The sequence below is a fragment of the Mus caroli genome, unplaced genomic scaffold, assembly GCF_978045245.1.
Source record: "Mus caroli unplaced genomic scaffold, Mus_caroli_1 scaffold_6, whole genome shotgun sequence".
NCBI classification, from domain to species: Eukaryota; Metazoa; Chordata; class Mammalia; order Rodentia; family Muridae; genus Mus; species Mus caroli.
This window is the reverse complement of record NW_028227261.1, coordinates 71,154,466-71,180,933: the sequence shown is the minus strand read 5'-3', so window position 1 is coordinate 71,180,933 and position 26,468 is coordinate 71,154,466. Positions and strand designations below refer to the sequence as shown.

At 39.4% G+C, this 26,468-nt stretch overlaps 1 protein-coding gene across 4 annotated transcripts in view; it reads right to left on the bottom strand.

The window, feature by feature from the left end:
* The window catches only part of Bnc2 (basonuclin zinc finger protein 2), a 397,760-nt gene that overhangs the window by 125,387 nt on the left and 245,905 nt on the right, over positions 1–26,468 (bottom strand). For all 4 annotated transcript variants that reach the window (XM_029476260.2, XM_085839199.1, XM_029476261.2 and 1 more), the window contains one exon: positions 12,250–12,352. In XM_029476260.2, the coding sequence (XP_029332120.1) occupies positions 12,250–12,352 (103 nt within the window). The remainder of the gene's footprint in view (positions 1–12,249; positions 12,353–26,468) is intronic.

Here is a 26,468-nt window from a genome sequence, read left to right as displayed (position 1 = left end):
AGAAGCTCACGCTCCTGGCAGGCAGGCAGGCAGGCAGGCAGGCAGGCAGGCAGGCAGGTAGGCAGGCAGGGAGGCAAACGCTGCTTCCCTTGTTCCCCACATGGCCCAAGTCTAGGGGCACAGATTTGCTCCTGTGAAGGAGCTCTCCTCTGGGGTGCTTAAGAGAAAAGAGAAAAATTAATCTGCAGACTTGACAGTCGCTGTAGGAAGAGATTTGGTAATTACATTTCCTTACTGAAACCAGGTTTACAGGTTGATTTCTACTACTGTGGTTCTATCCAACGCTGAGTTGCCAAGACTAGCCTAAAGTTGGCTACATACACCCTACTCCATTCAGTTTGTGTATCAATGAATTAAATGTATGCCGGCTATAAAACATAACCCATTAAAACGTACCATGAAAATTTAAAAGTTGCTTGAGTGAGCTATGTATCTTTTTATTAAAAACTAAAAAAATTGAATTCTTGTATAAATAAGCTATCTGCTTTATAGACTTAGTTTCCTTAAAGTAGCATGTATCGATACATTTCCACAAAGGAGATACTGAAACGCAGCAGCGCATGCTTTAAAACTTTGACAGATACATTAAGGAAACCAGTGTCTGGTAGCAAACACTTAAAAAGAAATTATCCTATTCTAACTTCTTCAGTTTTTAAAAACATATGCATCAGCTTTGTGTCACTGTTTGTTTGTGTTTTGTTTTTTATTTTCCCCCAGTCAAGTCGGTCTGAAATCTCATTCTGAAGCTATCCTTAATCTTTCAGTTTTCTCCTACATGTAATCCCTTTAAACTCTGGGCTCCTCCCACAGACACTTCTGACACTAACGTTTGTTTTCTTCTGGATTGCTGGATTTGTGTAATGAGCATATCAGTATCAAACGGCTTTGCCCCAATATAAAGATTTGCTCATAAAGAGGGCTAAGAAGGAAGTCTTAGGGCTTAGCAAAAATCTAAACTAACCAAGTATTAAATACATGACCAAAAAATTCCCAACAGCCAGAACAATGTCTCGGTTGATGTTTCATTAACACAACCAATATATAACTAACCAGGCAGGAAAACTGACTGCTGCTGCCCTGCCCTCCGTTTGTGGGCTGCCTGACAGGGTGAGTTATCAATAAAGCTTAAAACCTTCCAGGATTTAAGCAACTGACAAAGTGAAACTGCAAGATACATCACCAGGCTTTCAGATTTTAGGAGGTAAGTTTTGAAGAATAAGAGTAACAAAGAAGCAAAAGGGATATTGGTTGTTGTTCTGAGTTCTGTTTACTAATCTGATCATGATAATCACTCTAATTCCTAATTAGAAAAGTTCTATTAATCAGTACCAACAGACACAATAAAAAAATCAATGCAAATTGAGAAATGTAGCATTTGTTATTTCCTTTAGATATGACTGTGTTTAAAATCCCAGTAATAGGAAACACTTGCCAAATTCATTTAGTCTCTGACTGAGGCACACATATGTGATCTTCTAATTTACAGCTTGCACGTACAGATGTTCACACTTAGTAAAAGGGCTTCTTAATAGCTTTTTTTAATTAAAAGTGTGTTGATAATAGGTGTTTTAAACATATCCAAACAACACAGCTGAACTGACAAATGCCTGTCTTCATGCCTCACATTGTATCTCATTGTGGCAAGATTTTATGAGACAGAAAAGGTTCTGAGACTGAGTCGCAAGTATAGAGAATAAATGTTACCCCAAAGCTTCCATATCACATCTTTCATTAATTTTTCTATGATCTTTTTCCAAGTAGAAAATGTTAGATTGCTACTAAGTTTACGTAGCCGAAAGCAGAACCACACAGCCGTTGCTTGCTGCCTGTGTGTTTTTTTTTTTTCCTTCTGTAAAACTTTGAACCCCATCCAGCTTTGACACACTGCCTCTTCAGTTAATAACTATCAAGTTTCCCCTTGTCTCCTGTCTACATTTCTGTGAGGCAATTGCGCACTCAGCACCCCGAGATAATAACACACATCTATAAGATAAAAGCAATGGCATTAATGTAATTGTCTGCCTCTTTCTCTTTAGCCTAATCTTTTTTTTCCTTCAGTTTTGACTGCCTGTGTGACACCTGTTTTTGTCTCCTCTGATCCTACGACAGGTTTTCCGCTGACAAGGTTTTTGCCTGACAGAGATTCTGCAGACAAGAACGTAATAAAATATGAAGAACTGCTTGTCAGAGTTTCTGCCAATGCTCACATGAAATAGAGACAGAAAAAAAAAGATCCCTTTTCAGGGGCCCTGTGATGGTCGCGTTTGGCATGTCAGAAAAAGGCTCTCCCTAGCCAAGTTCTCCAAGCCAAACAGGTGTTTTCTTTTATGTTAGAACTTGATTTGTTTTTTAATTTTTACTGATAGTGGAAAGCATCATCAGCCAAGGAGGGAAGCAAGAATGTCTTACTCTCATATTACTGCAGGAAAAGAAGTCTGAAAGAACTACCAACTCAAATAGTTATTTGACTCTAGACTACAACTTCTAAATAGAACAAAAGGGCCAACATCTGTTAATGATCGAGCAAAGTTAATGTCTTTAAAATGTACTTCCTAGGTAGTGGAGCTATAAAACCTTCTATACAGCTCTCACTTACTTTGTTGTCTAAAGATTCAGAGAAAAATTAAAAGAAAAATCAGAGTGAAGACTCAAAAGAGAAACAAAGAAAAAAATGGGAATTCAGATAAGGACCCTGCAGCTTTGCAGGCCACAGCAAGGGCCTTCTGCTAAAGGAGCAGGCAATCAGAGATCAGAGACTTACAGAAAAATAAATTTCCATAAACCACTGTCTCACATAACACACAGAAGCTAGGACTACAGATACCAGAAGCATCATAAAGATGAAGTGTCCCTTCCTGGCTTCCTGGCACAGTAGGAGGGTGGCTTCACAGGAAGACTTGCCTCCTGTAGGAGACACTCAGTGGGGAATTGCTCCTCAGGCATGAACAGGGTACCACAGGAAAGGCCACACAAGTCCCATACTGTGGAAATGCTACAATGGGAAGCTCTAGGGAGACTTCACAGTGGCCAAGGAGAGACTAGAGCCTGAACTGAGGCTTTCTGGTTGTCAGATCAGTTCTAACCACTCTGCTAGTAATCCATTTTCAACCCAAGACTGGGTTATCCAAGTTTATGTTATGCACAGATAGCCTATCACAGCATGGTTATAGAAAGAGGATTCTAGAATTCGGGGGGGGGGGGGCAGCCTTGAACTAACGATGAGAGGAAGGATGACCTTGAACAATCGATCCTCCAGTTTCTACCTCCTGAGCACAGGAATTGTAGACTTGCCCTGCTTTATGTGGTGTTGTGGAATCTAGTACTTTGTGCAGGGCAAGCAAGCCCCGTACCAGCTGAACTACAGCCCCAGGCCTCAACATACTTTTTAAAAGTTTTTCAATTTTCACTGAGGAAAGTAAAAAAAAAGCAAACATGATACAACCTTAGAAATTTTTATTAGATATAACAGAGATGCTGGTATGTAACTGGACAGAATACTTCTTACTGATAATTTTACAACCTAATTTTTTTTTAAGACAGGATCTCCAAAATCTGGTTTACACTTACAGCACATCTGAGCTTGAACTTGCCATATTTCAAGGGCTCTAAAGAAGTGTTCTTCTTCAACAGCCAGGCCTAGAATTGCCTTCACAGTTGTTGGCCTACTAAAACTAAGGCCAGATAAACTGTCCTTTAAGGTAGACAGGTTTGTGACACCAGGCATACTGTCACCAACTCATCATCAACAAGTCAGGAAAGCCAAAAGGTCAATGTGGGGATTCCATTTCTACTAGAGAGCCAAAAAGGAGACCATGAGAGAGCTACTGGACCTCTTACCAGTCCCCCCCCCCCCCCGCATCTGCTCGGTGATTCATTTTCTAGCACACAGTAATCTGCTTTGGGAAGATCTGAAGAAGACAAGTACTTAGGAAAGAATGGGACACAAAAACAGTACTTCAGGACCCTCAGCATACAGGTCAGAGTTCTCTGAGAGAGTACTCTTCTCTGATCACAGTTCCATAGAGCAGTAGAGGGAGGTTGGAGGACGTCACCCATTATGGTCCAGTAGAGAGAGAATGGTGGGGAGCATCAAAACAGAATGCTTAGGAACCAGTCCTTACAACCTGGGTGAAGATGCTAGTTTATCTGAATAGTGCATCCGATGAAAGGAGAGGAACGGAGGGTGTTTCATTTATCACCCCTTCAATTTGTGTTCCGCTTAACGTGGTGAACTCTAGTTAATTAAGATGTTCCTATAAACAATTAAGCTTCCTGTAGGATCGTTAGCAAGATATAAAAATTTATGATGTAATAAAATGCAATAAAATGATAAAGTAGTGAGCCTATCAAAGTATTCCCACGCAGAAGGATAGGTGTGAAGATAAGCAAGGGCAGCCCTTCCTCAGTTTAATCTCTTTGGTTTTCAACACATATGCAGAGTACAGACTATACTACATTTTAACTGCTCTCTCCTTCTCAAAAACTGGGAAGCTCTGGTGAGACTTCACAGTGGTCTGTGATAAAGTTGTCTGGGGTAACTTTGTCTCTGCTTCTGTTCAAATGAGGCCCACACAGCTGCCCTAGAGTTCTTGGAAGAGGAGACTGCCCCTGAAGAGGTCTGGGCCTTACAGCCAAGATAAACTGGTACAAAACTCCACTCTGAAGCATATCCCCTTCCACACTGCACTTTGAAAGACTCTTGCTTTTGTCTTTGAGATGGGGAATCAAGTACTCCAGGCTGTGCTCAAACTCACCATGAAGCTGAGAATGACCATGAATGGCTGATTCTCTTGCCTCTACCTCCCAAGCGCTAAAACTCTTAGACAGTCTCATAAATGTTCATGTTTGGAATTACCGCATTGACTACATAGGATTCGAGCTAAAATGCTTGTGCCAGAACATTAGGGTAACTCCCCACTCATTTTATCTTCCTTCAAGCCACTGTGATATTTAGGCACATTCCTATTATTATTTGAATTTGCACATAAAAGAACCAGAACACAGGAAATACATTAGTCTGCCTACAGCTATCTTTTAACTAGTCAACTTTGATATATCTGTTATTTTGATTCAGTAATTAAAACAACTAACACTTCACCAGGCTTTTACTATGTACAAATCATATAGATATCTTCACAGACAAAAATGAGAAAAACTTAATTAAATAACCTGGAAAGGGTTCCACCAGTCAGCGCTAGAACAAGCTGCAAGCTCCTTATTCAACAGCTGTCCCTTTAACTCCCTTTCTAGCATCCTCCCTTTAACTGATGTAGAGCTTTGTCACACTCTGAGAAAGAGAGTTCTGAAAACTTCAGTTTCACCCAGGAAGCCCCTGACCAGTAAGTAAATCAGCACTGACAGTACTTAGGACACAAGATCTTGCAACACTCATCCTGCATCACGTGACAAAATATCTAAGAAACTAGCAGGCAGATGGCCCAGGACTTTGAAAAGGAGGCACTGTTTGAATGATGCTAAAAGAAAATTGAAAGAGTTTAAAGCAACATGCAGAAGGTGGGTAGGCTGAGAAAGCAAGGGAACCCACAGCTGAGGGATGCGATGAGAGAGCAGCCAGAGCCATTAATCAAGCACAGGCCTCTGCATCAGGATGTCCTCCCTTTATGGCTTATCAGCTCCAATCAGGGAGGAGAGGAGAGAGGCAGGAGAGGGCACTGTGCCCCCAGGTCAAGCAACAGTCTCCTGTGCCAGGCAGGAAATGGCTTTGTTTTCACTCAAGTGAAGCAAGTACAGAAATGTTCAAGGACTTTCCTCATGGAGACAGCAGAACAGAATGCAGGGACAGCAAAAGCTGGTTCCTCTAAGGAAAGGATCTGAGGCTAGGCACAGCCAGGTTCTGGAACACAGTAACAATCTAGAAGCGTTTTATTAAATGGCCAACCTTCTACCTTTGGTCAGACTATCACCACTGCACTATGCTAAGAAGCACCCAACCTAGCAGTGTGCTGTTACAGTTCACCAAGTCCTAAACACCTGCTTAAAAATGTTCTTCCAAAGCACAATTGTTGACAGACCTTCTCCATGTCAGTTAGAGTGAGGCCAGAGCTGTGTTGTGGGTGAATATGTGAGAACATTATCTTCCTGTAACAAAGGAAAGTCGGGTTTTCTTCTCAGTGTCCTATGTATCCTAGGAAGTCTATACATGATTCTAGACAGAGTTGCCAAGTCTCTCAGAATGAACAGGAGAGCACAGAGATATCAGACTTTGTTGCTGAGGATGGAAGACTTTCCAATGTGAAGAAGAAAACTGGCTGAGGAAGATGAGTTACAGCTATGGAGACACAAGATAGGTAGGTGCTGACGACAAACTCCTTTCATAGATAATTACATAAATTGTAAGCTTAACACAGACTGAGACAAATAATAAAGACATATGACCTCTCATATGAAAGTATTGACTTTGATCTGCCCTGTTCAAGTCTTTATAAGGCACCATGTCTACAATAAACTTGTGGAATTTGTAAACAGAATTCCAAGAGCGCCTGATTCTAAATGTAGGACAAACATAACCAAGAGTTTTGATTATAGAATGCCTTGGATCCTGGGTTAAAATTTCATTTTACATACTGAGTCTTAATAGAAACTTAATTGACATTTATGAGTTTAGTAAATAAAAACAGGAAACCCAGCAACATCTGTGTGATGTACACTTACATTAAAAAAAAAAGCTACAATTTTTTTTTGGATATTTTATACTTTCCATTTAAGTAAGAGCCTCTAGTCTACTAAGACTTATGAAGTAAAAGTGGAGAATTCAAATTTAATGAGACTGAGAACAAAAATCACTTTCTGTTGATTATACAAGATTTAGAAGTAGGGCTGGAGAGATAGATCAGCAGGTAACAACACACACTACTCTTGCAGAGGACCCAAGTTTCATTCCCAGCTCCCACGCAGGAAGGCTCATAACTGCCTATAATTCCAACCTGGGGAGATCCAGTATCCTGTTCCAGTATCCTCCACAAGCACCGCAACTCATAGTCTTCCACTCCAACTGCAAGTGTGTGTGTGTGTGTGTGTGTGTGTGTGTGTGTGTGTGTGTGTGGTGTATGCACATATTCTTTTAAAATTAAATAAGTCTTTACAAGAAATGCTGTAAATAGTGACCTATATCAGCAATAAAGCTCGCAGCATAGTAAATCATAAAGTAGGATGGTAAATGACTCTAACTTAACCCTACTGTCCTCAGCATTTCATGTGTCACAGGACCCAAAATCCATGGGAAAATGCTTTATGTCATATATACGTTTAATATGCATGCTATTAGTGATGGATAGTCCAGATGATGCAGCAAACCTGCTTATCTTAACTGAAAGAGCTAAAAGGTATAGATAAAACATGGATATGAAAAAAATCAGGTTTGATGAAGCAATAAGTAAAGTAACAATGCGGGATTCTATTTCCCTAAATAACTGCAAGCAAGGAAAGGAAATCACACTTATAGAACATACTGAAGAAAAGCTCCCAAAGCTCCGGCGTAACAGCAGTCTTACAGGGCAGCATCAGCCAAAGGAATGACACTCATCTTACTGCAGATCACCTGGAAGCCAATGGCAACTTCAGCATTCACTAGCTTGGTGGCAGGTACTTCCTTCCTTAAGGCTAAAGCAGTCTATAAGGAAAATAACTGTCCTCCCACCTCCTGTTGTGAAGGTTAGTAAGCTGAGTGTTGTACTGATCGAGTCTCCTGTTCCATCCAAATGTCCCTCTGACACATCTATCAAGCTCAGGAACACAGAACTGATTCCGCTTTGGGAAAATTAGAATGGAGACAGTTTCAACAACTAAGCTGCATCAGAACATGAAATTACTACTAGTTCCATAAAGGGAAAAACAAGTAAATTATATTTCTCACGCTCGCCTACATATTATAAGCTATGAAACACATGGATATACCACTGCAAGAAAACGATTTCTCAATAGTCTTGACTTCTAATGAAATATTTCCTTTAAAAAAAAAACAATTAGAATTTAGCTTATATTTTTACTCGCATAACTTTACCCTCTCATTTAAAAAATTTAAAAATTAAGTCTTCATCTGGACTATGGACACTAAAATTAATTTACAAATAATAATAATAATAAAATAAACGCCCTGCCTCTTTCACAAAGGCAACATCTCCTGGTGGCAACAGGTCTCCTGACAGCCTTCAGAGAGGGAACAGATGAACATGGACCCCCATCCTAGCCACCCACCTTCACTCAGCACTGTGTAGTCTAATACTCTGGTAATACTGGCTATTTTTTAAGATTATGCCAAATCTTTGACTGAAGACTCACATCTACAAGTAGTTGAATTAAAAAAGTATAGTGTCAGAAGAAAAGAATCAAACCATAAACTGAATTTCTAGCAACAAAAATGTCTCTCAGGAGACAGGCCCCACTAGTGGTCACTTCTTGGATCTTATCTACACTCTTGCACCAGCAGGGCTGGCCTTGTAGGAGAAGCCAACTCCAAACCTCACTCAGATCGTCTTAGGCAAATGGAGGAAAGGTAAAAAGAGAGAAGGCACTAGCTAGGGAGACAGGAGGGAAGTGGATTGGGTAGAAGGACACTTGAGTCTTTTATAAAGACTCTGAACAGAGCAAGAGAGGACTGGAAGCCCTGAGCTCATCAACTAACTGATTACATACATCAGGTGGCTATCCCATGCCAAAATAACAAGTTTTGTTTTTATAAATTTAAATTCAACAATCTTTGCATTTGATTGGCAAAAAAAGCTAACATTCATTAAATGGGGAAAAAAGAAAATCATTTATCAACTTTTTACTCTGTAGGAAATCCTGCTGATATCCAATGACCGTTCTGTGTGTCCCCATCCAAGCTCCGCAGTGCTCAAGATTTCAAGGAAGCAACCCATAAGGAGTCATGCTGCTCCCTGAGTTAGTTCAACCCCAGGTTTTGTAAGAGAGGACGAATTAATACCTCTTCAAGTATTTGAAAACATCTCTCCAAGGTCTCTTGACGGCAACTACTTTGATCAATTCAAGTAAGCTTAAGAAGCAATCTATAAGGTTATAAATTTGTGTACATACAGAGACATGCACATATGTGTGCTGAGTCTGTGTATTTGTACACAGGGGCATATACACATTATATAATGACTCAACGCTTTAGAAATTTAAAACAAAAGGGATGTAGAGAAGACACTCAAAAGAGACCAAAAGTTTTCTAATTTTTTTTTTATTTTTAAAAGAGAAGATGTGAATTAGGTACATGTTTGCTCATAAGCAACACGTATTCGTGTGCTTTTGTGTTTGTGTGTGTGTGTGTGTGTGAAAGAGAGAGAGAGTGTGTGTGTGTGCTCATGTGCATGTGTGCATACACAGTGACAAGTAGTACGTACTTGATGCTACCATGAGATAGTACTGTGTGGTAGTGTCTTTTCTGTCTCACATCCTTTTGGAAGGAAATCACACACTAGAAAGGCCAAGTCATTTCCTGCTAGTCCCATACGGAGGACACTACATGGGTAAGGTGGCCAGGAAGACTGGTATGTCTCACCTCTGAGCAGAAATAATTGGAGACATGATTTCAGGGTTTCTGTGCAGGGGGAGGGAATGAAGCAATTAGTGGAAATGCTAGGGGCAAAATGAGTGGGTGCTCTCATCCCACTGCCAACTCAAAGGCCAAGAGCCAGCCCTCCCTGTCATACTTGCCCTAATGAAGGGAGAAGGGTGGGCTCTGCAAACCCCATGTATATATTTCACACTATGTACAGGTATGTCCATACTATGAGGTAGAATAAAGGTCAAGATGATAATAGTGAGGGAAACGACTGGAATTAATTTTACTTAGATATGAAAAAGACCAAAATTAATATCTCAGAAAAAGAACCTGGAATAATACAATGGAGAAAGCAAAATTTACTGAAATAGAAACACCTTATTCAAGAGAGTGAAAACTCACATCCTTCAAAAAGTCTCAAAAAACCCTCCCTGGCCAGAACTAAAACATGTTTTTCAGGAAGGAATCAAAACAGCATTTGTGTTCTACTCCCTAACTAATGTAATATGCACATGGAAGCAGATATATAAAACAAATCCTAGTGACACGGTCAACTATCCATCTCCTAAGGTTCCCACAGTAGATAGATGATGCTAATACAAGAAGGCTCTGGAAGGAAAGAAAAGCTCTTTGTTTAATTATTAACCCCTCTTTATGCTCAACGGCTGTCCATACATTATTTTTCACATAGAATATTTATTAAAGCCTTCATATTATCACTACTTTTTCACTGTAAGATTACACAGTATCTTCTGACAGAACTCAGGGCCTAACAAATGCTTAAATACACACTCTAACACTGAGCTATACGTCCAGCACTAAATCAGTACCATTAGTAATCATAATTTGTAAGAAAACAGGGTCATGTTGAATAACACATCATTAAATGAGAGAGCCATTTTTTTTTCCTTAGAAGATCTACACTGCCTCCAATGACCTCATGTAATGGGTAAGGAACATAAAATCTCTAATTATTTTCTAGCAAAATTAATCCTTCTAGGTATGCATGGTGGTGCAAGTCTACTGAAGCACACACAAACTTTCAGTAAGCTACAGCAGTGCATTCCCATTACACTGACGCTTGCACACGTGCACAAACCAAACACACACACACACACACACACACACAGTCACCCACCCACATAGCCCATGTACATACACACAACATTTCCTCTAGGAAATAAAATGGCATGTCTGTAAAGTGTCATGAACTGAACTGTGTCCCCCCAAAATTCACAGACTAGAGCCACATCTTGGTATCTGAGAATGAGACTGTATTTAGACATGTGACCCTAAAAGATGTGACTAACTCAAGATAAGACCCTTAGGGTGGCCCTCAAAGTCAAGTCTGCCCAGTGTCCTTGTAAGAGGAGTTGGCTCAGGAATATCAGAAGATACAGACACAAAGATGGCATTAGGAAAGCCATCTAAATACCTAAAAGCCCTCAGCATAAAACTCTAGGATCAATGTTCCAGAGCTACAAAAACATAAACTTCTGTTGTTTAAGACACCAAATCACCTTGTTAATGAAGGCAGGAAAAGTTCCATCCTTGAAGGACTGGTTACAGGAACGGTTGTGTCACCAAGCACACTCCTTCCAGTGTATTCCCCTGATGCTACTGTCTCTCTCATGGAAACATGGCTGAGAGGTCCCTACAGCTCCAAGACACATGCCCAAGCAAGCGAGGTACATGATAAATTAAAAGCATTTCAAGACATGGCCTGGTGGTGTTACCTCAGATCTTCCTAGAATAACATGACATTTAGAAAAAATACAACCCACTGGATGTTTGGCACTGCTTGGGAATGAAGAGTATGCCCACGTAAGAGCCAATACCCGAGGCTGTCAAGAACACAAGCCAGGGTTTTCTTCTACAAACATTACCTATCTTTTAAAATTACACAGTCTACAAGGAGAATATGACTGCTTATTTACATGTCTCCTCTTTCTTAAACACGATAAACATGAACCACACACAATACTATGCTTAGTATGCAGTAAAGCCACATCCATGAACAGCATTTTGTACCTGGCAGACAATCTTCATCCTTAGGATCAGTGCTTGGGCCACCCTCCCTCCAGTGACACCAACAGAGCATGGAGGCTTTAAGATCAAGGGCCTCCTCTAATCCCCATGCACACTGAAAGGGGGGTATTTACAGGTTACTCTCTCAGATACCAGCCACTTGCTCGCCCTCCTTAAACCAAACAAAGTTTAACATCTGGAAGGATAAACTCAGCACACACAACAGGGGCATGCAGTCACTGAGGAGTTCTCAAGCAAAGAAGATCTGCCAGCTTCCCTCTGAGGTCCAGGCCCTGAAAGGCCAACTGTGGTATGTTTGAGTTTCCATCAGGCCTGGTTCCTGCTGGCTGCTGCTGTGCTCAGTATGAACCTTACTGCCCAACTATTCTATAAACATCTCGCCCTTCTGCCTGCCCAGCCTTCCTTCCTGGAGAGGAGAATATGCTGTTTGAGAGCTGCAGGATGAATGTTAAGGAATACTTGTAGCACAGATGACCGCTCTCTTCTCCAGGTCAATGACATGACTACTCTTAAAAAAAAAAAAACTCTCTCCCTCTTTCTATCTCTGTCTGTCTGTCTCTCTCTCTCTCTCTCTCTCAGGCACACACACACACACACACACACACACACACACACACACATTCGCACACATAGGAACATAGCAAGAACAGAAAGGGGAGCCTCGATTTCCTCACCATGTGCCACCCAGCCATGTTTACACTGATCACACGTCCTCAGGTTAATCTTCCCAGGCTGGAAACACTCACACGTGCAGTTTACCAATGTGCAGCGGATGGCCTGAAAACAGAAGAGGAGACAAGATCAGGATCTATCCCAAAACATTTTATTTCTCACTCTTTTCAGTAAACAGTGCCCACATCTACTGGTTCAAGATCTGTTCAAGGTCTGATGTTAGTAAAGGTCTGAAGACATTTGAAATATGTATTTTATATCAAAGTATTTCACAACAAAGGGTAGAGAAAAGAAAGCACATTCACAAATGTGGTATCTTAGGTCTTGAAATGCAAAAGGAGTACAAGGTGAGTGTGAGTTCAGACTTAAGTTTTCCAGAGGACACTGCATTTGTAACACTGGGAGAAATGCAATTCTGTTTCTGCTGCGTATGTTTACTTAACTTGTTCACAATGATGCAAAGGCCCCTATGCTAAGAAGACACCAGCCAAACGCTGTTCAGAGGGAAGTATTTGTAAAAGTAAAATATGGCAACACAAAGATTATTAAGACAATCACTTTGGGTGACTTTTATTTAAAAGTTTGTAACTATCTTTTCTCAATCTCTTGGCTTTTTTCTTTAATTTGTTAATTTTAGCTTCATCCCTTTTTAAAATGAAAGCAATCTTTCTTTTCAATGGTGACAACAGAGTAAATTGAAACTTTACTTTGAAACCAGACATAAAACAGTAAAAAATGTTTACATGAAAATTCTACACTTGGAAAAGTACAATTCCATTCCAGAACACTGGAGCACACATGAAATGCCTTCAGTTCCCCACAAGCGCTTAACAAATCACCTCTCCAACAGGCCTGGGGGGCAGGAGAGCAGGAGCTGGCGGGCTGACCAGATACCTCTCAGGCCAAACCCAGGGCTCTGAATTGGTGTACCCCAACACCCACCCCATGGAGGCACAGCTGGAGTGCATGAAGGAGCCAGTCCTACAGAGCCAAAGCCACAAGATCCCCATGACACAGGGCAACAACAGGATGTCCCAGTGAAGTTCCAGTATTGACAAGACCAGCGGAAGCCAGAAGCCCCTCCCCAATGGACATCTGCAAGCAACGTATGGACCAAAGAACCAATAAACAGTTGAAAAAAAAAATGCTCAAAAAACCTCACCAGTTCACATTATAAACTGACTTCTTAGAAAGCTTCATAAATGGAGTGTAAGTTTCTAAGAGTGAAATCCATGCTTAGAAACTGTGCTCCTAACCTGTGCCCCTAGATAGCAGTTAACAAATTTATCTTGTATATATGACTTTTTAGTTGCATGGAAATTCTAGAGACAGAAGGGATTTAACCTGATCACTCACCTATTAACAGTCTAATATGACCATCGGAACTGCTGAAAGACATCTCCTAAGAGGCTTAGATGTGATCAAGGATGACTGGCATGGCTGAGGCCCCTCCAAGAAGGGTTAGTGATGTGACATTGTAAATTGGTACCTGACATCAACACATACATACACTAGAAGCTAACTTTCTGAAAGCACTTGGGTTTTTAATATGAGCTAGTCTAGCTCCCTTGAATCACACAGTGTTCCATCCAGATACTGTTAATGTCTTTGGTCCGTCTACAATAGATAAGGTCCAATGGCCTCTTCTCCCTGTGACCAGGCCATGCAGGTTTAAAGACTTTCCCTTTCATTTCTCTTCCAATTCATGTTCTCTCTGTAGGTACCTACCCCGTTTTAGATGTTACAGTCCTCAACCTGTGTTCTTTTTAGACGTAATTTGCTCTTTTGTTCAGTACTAAAAGATATTTGAATTCACAATCCACCTGATATTTCAGTTTCTTCTAATGCCTATCATTCGATTGTATCTTAAATAGGTTATTAAAGTTGGCTGTATGTATGTTTTAGAGATACAGGACTGGCTGGTTATAAGGAGAAGTACTCTTCTAAAAGCTCAATTTCCAATTCTCATACAAACTGACATATTAGAATACATTTATAAGCAGCTCCTTCATATAAATTGTTCATTAATTAATGAACAAAAGATTTGATCGTACTCTGACCAAAAAAAAGTTTAGAACACAATGTTTTCATTACAAACGAGGTACTTTTCTAAATATCCGGTTATAAATTCTGCTGTAGAGACTATATCAACGCTAAAAATATTTTAAGTACATAAGTACAAACTTTCATAAATATTTTTAAAAATTCTCTGCCTTATCAAAATCAGAGTGGACAATAAAAAGAAATGATATTCTAAGGAGAATATTTAACTCTACAATAAATGACATCAAACAGTTTGAGTCATTAATTTGATGTTAATTATTTTGCCAAAAATTTTTATTTTACAACATTTAGAACAAACCTTCACTTTTATCAATAATCAAGATAAAAACAAACTAAGAGATGTAGGTTAACTACACACACACACACACACACCTTACTGCTGGCTAGCTCATTCATTCATTCACTCAGACTACATAAATAACACTGTTCATCTAGTTTACTTGGGAATTAAATCTTTTCAAGATGATTTCTTTTTCTTGGATCCTACTCTTTTTATACCCAAACACGGAACACTGGAACACCTCAACTCCTTTGTATATAAACACTTAAGCACAGGACTAGCCATTTTGTATTTCTGTAAATTCCAGAAGGTCTATCTGTTTTAAACTCAGGCTTACGCAGACTACAATTCCTCCTTAAGGGAATTACAGATACTTAAACAATATGGCTAAATAAATATTTTGTGTAAGACACTATCATGGCTTCAAAGGAAGTTTTGTTTCAAATAATGTTTTTGAAATGGCATAAAACTCTGACATACTATTTATTCACAACAAAACAGAACCAATATGATTGCCTGCCAACTCAGGCACACTTACAAAACAGATTTATCATAAACTATCAAATCTGGTTAAGCCTCAGAAATGTCCATGTGCTTCAGGGAGACAGACAAGAAGAGCTGCAGTGGAAGAACCTTCGTCCCGGGAGCACCCTCCACTCTTTCTTCCATTAGCTAGTGCTGGAGTGTTTCCCACTCTGCAGGATCTCTGCACAGGACTGTCACTATTACACTGTCTGAGTGACAAGCTCTGAATGCCAGAAAGGAAGAATGCTGCAGAAGCTTCATAGAGACTTGTCATTGCCACCTCTGCAGGGAACAATGTTCAAACTGGCCAATGAAGACCCATCTGTAGGCCCCCGATCACCAACTTGTACCTCATCCCCTAGGCACTCAAGAAGGAGCAGAAGGAGCTACCCTACCCTTCCAACCTGCCTTGCACCTCTTGCCCTGAGCTCCAGGAACAGCAATCACAAACATTTTAACTCACAACACATTAAAAATAATTACTCCTACTAACCCCCACCATGGGTTTCTTGAAAGAGAAATCTGTGCATGCCCAAACCAATGTCTGTACTTCCTCATGCCATCTACAGTTTAATTCTGAATTCTGGACACAGGTTTCTGAAGCTGCACTCTTGAAGCGATACTAGGAGCACATTTGGTTCCTATCCTGGTCTCCCTGTCCTCCTAGACCTTGCTGTAACTTGCAACTATAACTCATCTTCATTCCTGAGAAGGTGAGACTCACTAGCTTTTCTGGTAGCAACTTTTCTCTCATCACTGTAAATAAACACAGGAGTTGCCCATGGTCAGGCTCTTCACTCTTCATTTGGCAATTCCATCCTCTCCTACAGCTCCAACTACTGTGCAAAAAGCATCGTGTTAAGTGGTAAGAAATGGATGGCAGAGTTCCTGTGTACAAGGCTTGGCAACTTGGTATTTACAGGCCTCACGTTTAGAGGATTTAGAGTGTAGAGCCCAAGAATAAGAGTTCTTAAACAGGGTGATAGATGCCATCTATTCCTCTCTGTTCTTCCATGGAAACATGGTCACTTCTTATTGTCCTTTATAATTAATAATAGCTAGATTAGTTGAATGTTTTCCAGTCAGTGTAGAAAACATGACAGTTTTGTAGAAAAATTACAAAAACACAAAGTTCTCAGAAAAGACCATGAATTTGACACTGCTATTCCCTTCCTTTCTCACACGAGGGACCTGAGGTGATGACTAATACCTTGCCTGAAGTCAGGCAAGCATCTCCAACACAGGTGTGTCTGCACCAATGGCTGAGTGCTGTTCCTACAAAGACAGGGAGTCAATTCATTATGTCTCCCTCCAAAAATCATCTGTCCTTGCATTTCCTGGCCTCCCACTCTCATTGTTAATATCTGAATTCCAGTTGTGGTTCCCCTAAACCATTCAAACTGGCTCCTAATTAATTTGATCATTCCCCTTTTCCTTGTTGACTTGACCCTCTCTTCATCTGCACTTTTCTGTATGACAATTGCTTTAATGTGATCTTGGCCCTTGCAGCAGATTCTTTTTGACAGTAGACCCCATGCTATACTTCTTCATTATAATTGCTCAGTCTATTTGTGGTATGTTGTCTCTGTGTGTGCATGTGTGTGTGTTGGATGCATGCATGTGTCAACTGCTCACTCAAGTATGCATGCATGCATTACAGTGCAGATGTGGAAGTCAGGAGGTTTTCTTCTTCCACCATGTGTATTCCAGAGATCTAACTCAGGTCCTCAGGCTTGGTAGCAAGGTCATCCTCAGCTACACAGTAAACATGAAACCAACATAAGCATGAGATCCTCCAAAATTGAAGGGAGCAAGGGAGGAAGATTCCCCAATACCCTGTTTTCAGTTCCTAATAATGGCTTCCATGAACTACACGGTAAATATCTCAAAGGATGTAAGTAATCAACGAAGCAGGGAGTATCAAGCCTGGAAAAGTACAAGTGGAACAAATGCCAACTGTGTGTGATCTCAAACAACATTCTGGATGTCTCAGAATGATTCCTTTTGCACTCAATTTTACCCCATTATTTTACCAGATATGTTAACATATTTAATGTTAATGAGTAACTGATTGATTGCGTGTCTGTATCTGTCTAAGGGGAGGACAAACATTATTTCTGTTTTAAGGCTTTACTGTAATATTAGTGGAGGTGCTCCATCAGTTACTACTCACTGTATCCCTCTACCTAAGATGGGGAAAAATGTACAGATTCAACAGGACATCAGAAATGTAGGAGCAACACACACACACACGCACACACACACACACTCCCAGCTACTTGGGATGCTGAGGGAAGACACATCAGTAGTTTAACAGTAACCTGGACAAACCTGTCAAAAGACAGCATACCTAAAACCTACAAGTAAGCAAAGTTGGTTTACAAAATATTAATGAGTTCTAATATTAAGTAAGAATGTATTTTGAGGTATTCTGGTTATATTCCAAAGATCTATTCAAATCCTGATTAGACTATAACCAAAACAAGTCTCTCAGTCTTTTTCATTACACTAGCCTGCACTAACTCTGTGAGTATGTAAGGACCAAACATCAGGGATCTTACAAAATAGGATTTCTCAGGAAAAAAAACTGTTGTTTCTGTTAATACTTAGTATAACTAACAAAGGAATTATACACAGGCTAAACATCTGTTAGCTGTTCCTTATGTAGAAATAAGCACTTGATTTATCTGACACAAAATAACAACAGGCAAAATAAGGTCACGAGGCAAACACAAACTTACAACATACATGAACAGATGCAATCACAGTGAGCAGGGGCTCTATACCAGAACTCATCTTAGTTCTGGGTTTTAATTTTCCACACAGCCCCTCCCCCCCCCCAAAAAAATTAAGGGATTCATAGGGTTCTGTGACTCTTCAAGTGCTCTTTCTTAGTGACTGAAATCTGGCCAAACTCTCACGTGTAACTAAAAATGCGTAAATTCACTTTCTTGTTGTTCATTTCTTAGGGCAGTGAGGAGGATTTGTAACTTCGACCACGGAATTTCACTGGGAAAATGTTCAAGCATTTAATACTGAAGAACCTAACTCGCAATAACCTTAGATTATGGGAAATTTTAATTGTGAAGGTAGCATTCATTCCAGCTACTAGTGTGTACTGTAAACTCAGGCACTGTGCTTTCTGAGTAGACGGTAGTTGGCTGTAATGATTACCAGTGGCGGAGGCTTCACCTGTTCTATTTCCAGTTCTCCTTCTCCCAAGCTGAGGATACCTGAGGCCTCCAGCACATTAAGGAAATACTCTACCGCTGAGTACTGTTCTCAGCTCATAATGTCTTTCTCTTAAAGTCAACCCTTTAGTTTTAATATCATAAACATATAAATATATATATACACGTATCATAAACTAATAAATATTTCCCTATAAAAGTTTCAGGACAGTTTCTTCTTTTCCTCATATGGCAAATTCATCAGGCCAAGTGAAAAGAAACAACCTTCTATGGAGTCCAGTCTGGCTGGGTCTTGGTTTGCAGAAGCCTTGTCTTTCTAAGCCAGTTCATGATGCCCCCTGCACAAAAACCTGAGGCATGTAAAAGCCGAAGGACAATTACGAAGTTTATTAGTGACAAAGAATAAAAATACAACTGCATGAGACAATCTTGGTACCAAAATCCTCCCACATTGTATGTAAAGGAATACCAATCTTTTGGGATCTGGGCATCAACAATCTGGTTTTACAATTAGGCAGATTGTCAGTAGGCAGACATAGACCACGTCCTCAAAGGCCTTATAGGGTTATAAAGAACACACCCAGAACCCCCCTCCTTTCTTTGCCAATCTAAGTCTCTAGACGATTTTGACAGTAAGACTAAGGTAGATATATTCTCTGTATTTATACAAAGATATAAATCTGAGGTTGAATATGCAACAAATATGGTTTACAATTAGTAATTATTGCTGATTATTAGGCTTATTATTAATGCTAAGTGTCCACAGCTTGTTCAGCTATAACATAAACTACACTCAACAGGTACAAGTTATGCCAAGAAATGAGAAATGAAGTTATTCTGCCTAGCAACACTATTTTAAAACTTAATGAAAAATTACAGTAAATATATCCATAACGTGGTAATAACATAACTTGAAAGTGAAAACATTTCAAAAATGTTCCTTATATTTGCCTAATTGTTTTTCATGACATATGAAGAATTAGTAGATGGCAAATGATCAGAAATCCTTTTGGTCTTTTCAACAGAAAACATATCATTCATCTTGTGCATGCTCTGGGTGATGTGAAAACAGTCTGCTAGACTCACTAAAAAGGGAAGAGGCCATTGGTTCAAACACTAAACAATCTGAGAAACACAAAAGGCTATGTGATTCAATGATAATTAAATTTTTAAAAAGAAAAATTACGAGCCAAGGAAATATATCACTTTCATAATAAATGCTTTCAAAGTAAATGAAAGATGTTCAAGAGGTTCACTGACAAAAATCAACCTTAGAACATCTACTACTGTTAAAAAAAAAAATCAAGAGACAAACTCTCACTTTTAAGTTTCTCTGACCCCCATCAATAGGTAAACTTAAAATGTGGTATATTCATATAATTAAATATTACTTGGCCATAAAAAGTAATACATTTTAAAACCTAAATGAACATGAAAAGCATTATGCTAAGTTGAAGAAGCAAGAAGGCACTACAATCCCGCATGATTCCATGTATATGGAATGTCCGTGTGGGAAAACTATACAGATAGAAGTACACTGATGGATGCCTAAGGCTTGGAGTGGGTCAATGGCTAGAACATGAAATTACATTTCTAGGTGTTGAAAATGTCTTCAAAATAAAACTGATTGCCACGCATAATTGTTATTAAACAGAAACACACTAAACCAGATATTTAAATGGGGGGAAGGCATGTGGTGAGAAACATATCTCAATGAAGTCATTCATAAACAGGCACAGGATGACTCGCACCAGTGGTGCTAAATCACTCATTCTATTAGATAGTCTTCCACAGGAGACACAGTAAAGCACAGTATCTGTCTTTGCCCAGTACAACTTTGCCAGATAAATACTAAATGAGTTAATACACAGATGGTAAACAAAGGAATTTCAATGGTGCCTAATTTTAAAAACATCTTCCTTTCAAAATATTAAAAACTAATGTATTTATTTTAAAAACTAGTATTTAAATAGTACCATTTTTCTAGAAAATCCAGGACATCTTTTAAAATTGAGGGTGGTGGTGGTGGAGAGGTATCAATTATAATGCTCATCAAGATTCTAAAAACCTTAAAGAGAATCCACTTATAAATGAGAGTGGTGTGTTCTGTCATGCATAGGTCCATAGCACTGCACCATTTACTATGATGGAAAAAACTACTTCAGTCTAGAAACTAATTAAGTGTGGGGGAGAAGGCAAAGAGAGAAGCCCCTAAACTTATGGGTGTATCATTATACATGACTCTGAATATTCCTATGTCTGTGTGAATACCTAAACAGGGAGTAAGGGACACACAGAGGCACATAAATTTTCAGACACAGATCCAATGAGCATCTGTTGTCATTACCTCAGGATCATAGCCTACCATCAATCGACACGAGGAAGACCCCATTTAAATAATTTAAGAGTTCAGAGTAAAAATCAACAGCGGGATATAGCCAATTATATAAGGAAAATACGTATGCATCCACGGCATCAAAGAGGGCAAGCGTCTGAGTGTGGAGGAGCTCCCCCCAATTAAATCAGGTCAATAGTAACAGAAAGTGTTTTGTTAGATAATTAGTAATATTAGAGAAACAGAAAATGAAAAGGCATTTCAATTTGGGCAAAACATTTCAGTTTCTTACCTAACAGTTAACAATTCAGAAACTCTATTTATGGCTTGTATACTTGAGAAATCTGCAGACTATCTAGGCAGCTGCGATGACACGGCTAGAAGGAATGCCCTCTTCCAAAGGATACAGCCATCACCAAGATGAAAGTAGGAGGAGAGCTCACTAACTCCTGAAACAGCTACACCCTAACTACACTCTGCATCTGCCATGACACATAACCTTACATAAAGAGCCAGAATACTGATACCATCCGAATGTTAATAATCACCTCATTATATCTTTATGTCGAATCAGCAATTTTGTCGTCCATTGATACACTTTTCATTCATTTGCACTAATGCAATTTGAAAGGTGGTCATGTGATTATGCATCTCTGTGACATTTGTTCATAAAACCAATCACTAATATGATAGGAAAGACATTCATCAGGAAGGGATCTGCAATTGTTACGTGATGTAAGAAGATTTATAAACCTTGTACTACTTTGCAAAAATCTACTCTCTGCTCAGGAAGAAGCAGGACAGTATGAAACTCATGTCCTGGATTTTCAGAAGCACCTTCGAATCCTGGGAAGAGCATGCAGATAACACAATGACTTTGTACTTTGGTAACCAGATGGATAGGATTAGGGATCATCCAAAACCTGTTATACCAAACATAAGACGTCATCTCGAGGAGCAAAGCTACTGTTCCTTCCCAACTGTCACACCGAGATCTCTTAAAGAAAAATGCCTAGAATTTCCAGGGTGAGGTTAAGGATCCGAGTTTTGGTTTTGACCTGGTTATAAGAAGCTCTGAGTTAACTAACCCCCAGCAAGAGGAGGGAGAAAGGAAGGGAAGGACAGTGAGTGGAAGAAGGGGCAGAGGGACAGGCTCCATTATTTAAAAAGCAGAGCATTCTATGGACTCCACTTATCAAGGATGAGAGTGAGGTAAATGACCTCCCCTAGGTTTGTGAAAAAGTTCACTCTAGTGGACTGAGAGGGAAGAGAGTTGCCACCTTTGCAATTTATCATTTCAGACGGCAGCGACTACCCAGGACAAGAGAGGCACACTCTGTGAGACTAACAGCCTGTGTTTGTGCCCTGCCATCAAGCTTGCATGATACCCTGCAAATGCACTCTCATATTTAATCATTAAAATCCCTGAAGGTAGGTTCTCATTCAAATAGTAGCAAAGAGTCTGTTAGACGTCTCTAAGTAGAACAGGCCACAGCGAGTGAGCTGTTCTGTTTTTGAAAGGAAAGAAAAAGAAATTCACATGGCTACCCCACTCTCAGTAAGTTCCACTAGGAATTTAACACTCTTCAGATGTGAACCAGATGCAGAAAAGGACAAAGGGCCTGAGCATGAAGATTTAAGCAATTTGAAATAGTGAGAAAATCTGATACTAAGAAATTTCAAACTCTTTAAATGTAAGACGTGATACTTCCAAGGACACATGGCTTATTACAAATCATTTTGTATCCATCCCTGTCTTGAGACTGCCCACTAGTAACACACATACCAACAAGCATTGCTATCTTCCATTGTGTCTACACTGCGACATCACAGTTACCCCATGAGGACAAGCTCCTTTGCTCAAATACAGGTATGACCACAGGAGTAACACTTATCACAGATAACAATAATATGATGAACAGGCTATGCATCTTTACAAATTATTAATGTTCGGTCACAGAGTCCCCTGGGTCTGTGCTAAGGCCTGGGCTGGATTCATTAGAGCTTTGTACAAATCAATGAAGGCACATCTCCGTTCTTCCAGTAGCTGAAGTCATTGGAATTGTTCAAATGAAATCTCTCAGACAATGCATTTATATACCACACACACACCACAAACACAACATTATTTCTTCTTACTGGTTCTTTTCCTTTTCCAATCCAAAGGACTACATATTTAAATATGCAAAAAAATTACACAAATGTCTATAAATTCTGCAAGTATCCAGAGTAAAATGTACCCTAAGACTGTTTAAAAAATTGTTTTCATTTTGTCTTTTAAACATTAGCTTATTTAAAAGACAAAAGATACTACCTTTTCACAGAGAGACAGCCAGCTGCTAAGAAAGCTCTGACACCACTGAGCAAATTGAGAGACCCGTGTGATGGTTGTCATGAACTAGGAGCTAACTCCTGAAAATAAAGAAATAAATAGAAAGCCTAGTGGAAAAGGAGTGTTCCAGAACAATGCCAATGTCATCATAGGCACAGAGACTGGGTTCAAGTATGTGTCAGTGGAATCAACATAATGGGCTCTAACAGCTTTGAAGCAGCTAATATGGTCCACTGGGTCAATAATCCATGAACTAAGGAGGATTTACTTGATAGATTATAAATGGTTCATAAGAACTCAAAAATTACTCCATCAGATCAAAAATTCAATTTTCATATGGTGCCTTTCTACAAATTAGCCAAAAGAAAGTAATGGCTCTGAAGCACTTCAAGGTCTATCAGTTAAAAATTCACGCTTACAGAAGAATGTAGAAAAGGCAATAAAAATTAAATGCCTTTTTGTAGGGTGAGCCAAGTTATTTAAGGTCAAACGTATCTGAGGCAGGTTAACACACAACAGGAACTGCTCAAGAGGCTTTTCCAGCCTCCTACAGTCTGTTCACATTCACAATACAAGCAATGAGGTTGCCATCACTGGATAGATTTAAACACACAACTGCGAGAATGACACCATCTCAAATGGAGGATACATATTGTGGTAGTTGGCCCAGCTTTTTCTCTGTGCTATTCAAGGTCTATGGAGAGATCAGGGGCAACCTATGGATGTTGGCTAATAGAAACAAACAACAAAAGGCAAGTAGGATTAACTACAAAACATATTCAACAAGAAGGGAGTGTGACTCTTGTAAGGGCCGATGCTTCCATAGCCTGTTTACTGAAGAACTGTATTTCTATCCCCTTAGACTAGAGAAATAGCGAGCAGCCTTTAGTAAATTTCATTATCCATGCATACTAGGTGATAGTGGTTTTAGATTAATTTTTAAAAGTAAGCCTATCTGCGTGAATAGTTGCATTTACTAAGTTCATGGCTACAAAGAAAAGCACGGAAAAATGTTCCAATAATATAACAGGCTCTAATTAAAATTCTGAGCTTGGAAAAAATTCCTGCCCTAGGAAAGCAAATGTGATCTAGTACCTCTTTCACTAAATGCTATTCGCCTCCCTTCATCACAAAGACAAGAAGAAATCACTTATTTTTCTTTTTTCAAGACTAACACTGAATAAAATAATAGATGTTTTCACATCCAAGTAGATTACCTATCGACATATGCACAGTCCTCTTAACTTTCACACAAGGGAAGGAAAAATTCCAATAATTCTGAAATAGACAGATAAAACTTTTCTCTATGGCTACAGCCGTGCACTGTTATGTGTAACTGCTTATTTTTGAAAAGAGCCTTATTGGTGCTCTCTGAAGGATTTTCTTTTATACATTGCTTTATCCTATAATTTTGTCCCTGTTGGGCACGCTGCCTAAATTTAAACACAAACAGTCAAGCAATGAAGAAACATTAACACATTTACTGTGAACAAAAACTCCCAGTTGTACAGTGAAATTTTAATACATTTCAACTTATCTCTTTTACTAATGGGGAGAGTACAAACCCTGCAGGAATTCGCTCTGCAAACTGGTAATTACAGTAGACTCACTTTTTTTTATAATGCATATGTATAGTCAGACACAGACACAAAAACCCTGGCTTCTCCTTTGATGTAGGTTACAACAGAAATGTTTTCAAAATTATGAACATGTACAGCCATTCTAAAGGAACACATTATTTCACAGAAAGGTGTTTTTCTTTGACTGTACATGGACATGAGCAGACATATGTCTAGATGTGTCCTGTACACACCAGACAACACATGCATTATTTGCATGCACTTGGTCATCTGCCCCTATAATCTTGGTTAACAGAATAAATCTGGTCCTGTTGGTACAAAGCCAGTCCTGCAGGTCACAAAGAGGTGGTAGTCTTTTCTTTCATGCCTGTATTTCCACGTTTGTCCTCTCCAGCTTTGGGGATTTGAACTTCAGTCTGAAAGTGTCATTAAATAGCTAAACACTGCAAACCAGCAATCCGCCTCATTGAAGGCATATTTGCCTCTGAGCAAACAGACTCTGTGTGTCTATCTGAACAAGCCCTACAGATTTGGATATTAATAATGGTAGTTTAGATAATTAAAGGAAGTCAAATCTGCTATTACATCGCTTACTAGACACTACATTTTTGCTTTTATAAGACCTTCTCAAAATTTGAATCTGCAAGACTGCCAAGTGTATCAATTTATAATCTATTTTGAACTTACATTTCTATATGTTATCATGTTGAAGGAAAGTATGTAAGATTAAGACTTTGAAGTGTGTATACTTTTGTAAAATTCTGGAAATCTCAAAAGGGAGTTTCTAAACCCAGTGACTGGGTATTATCTACAAATTCCAGACCTAAGGGTTTAAAAATAGAAATCATAACATAACATTTAGAAGAAACACCCAGCATGCATTTCCGATCATAATATGCAAGCACAGTTCGGGGATCTCTACCTGGCCTTCAAATTCATATGAGAATAGCAAGAGAGAAAGCTCCTATGCCCGGCTGAGGCAGAATGAACACACCACTGCAGCAATGAGGTAGTTCAGAGACATTAAAAGCACCTTGTCTCAACGGTGGTGGTTCTTAACCCGTGGCTCACAACCCCTTTGGAAGTCCTTTATCAGATATCCTGCATATCCGTTATTTACATTACAATTTGTAGGAGTAACACCCTTACAGTTATGAAGTAGCACAAAAGTAATTTTAGGGTCAGGGGTCGCCACAACATGAGGAAGTGTTTTAAAGGCTCACTGCATTAGGAAGGTTGAGAACCACTGCCCTAAGGCCATGGGTCTATTTACTTTAGGCAATTCAGTAACCAGTAGTAGCCTTAGGTCTCCTTGGCACTACAGAGAAAAAGAGCTTCTCCTACAACCTTCCCAGCTCTGTAGTGCTGAAAAGTATTTTCTTTCTGCTTAAAACCAAACACAAGAAAGAGACTTATCCAAGCTCAAGAACCAGAGGCTGGTTCCACCAAAAACAATGGATGTACAGTGAAGTCCTCAGGAAACACCAACTGCTTCGATCTGGAAATGAAATAGAATATTCCCCAACTCTGATAGAAGGCAAACACGCATACACGCACACAAGCTTCCAGTGTTGTTTCCTTAGCCCTGATGCACAGCTGCCAGATGGTCTGCTTCAGCAAATAGTCAAGTAGAAATGGCACAACTGTAAGGAGGGACTTTCCATCACAATTTTCTTTTGGAGAATTGATGTGCTGACGAATTCCGTTTGTTTTTAAATGCCTCCATTAACAAATAAATGTTAAAAGTTAGGAGACACAATACTCATCTATCCATATACAGTTTTCAATTACTATTTCTATAAAATGGATATTTTGCAGTTGACTCTATTTCCTTGACTATAAATTCTGGCTCAAAAAATGAGTAAGTTAACAATAAAAATACAACTATATACAAAATATATAAAACCAATGTGT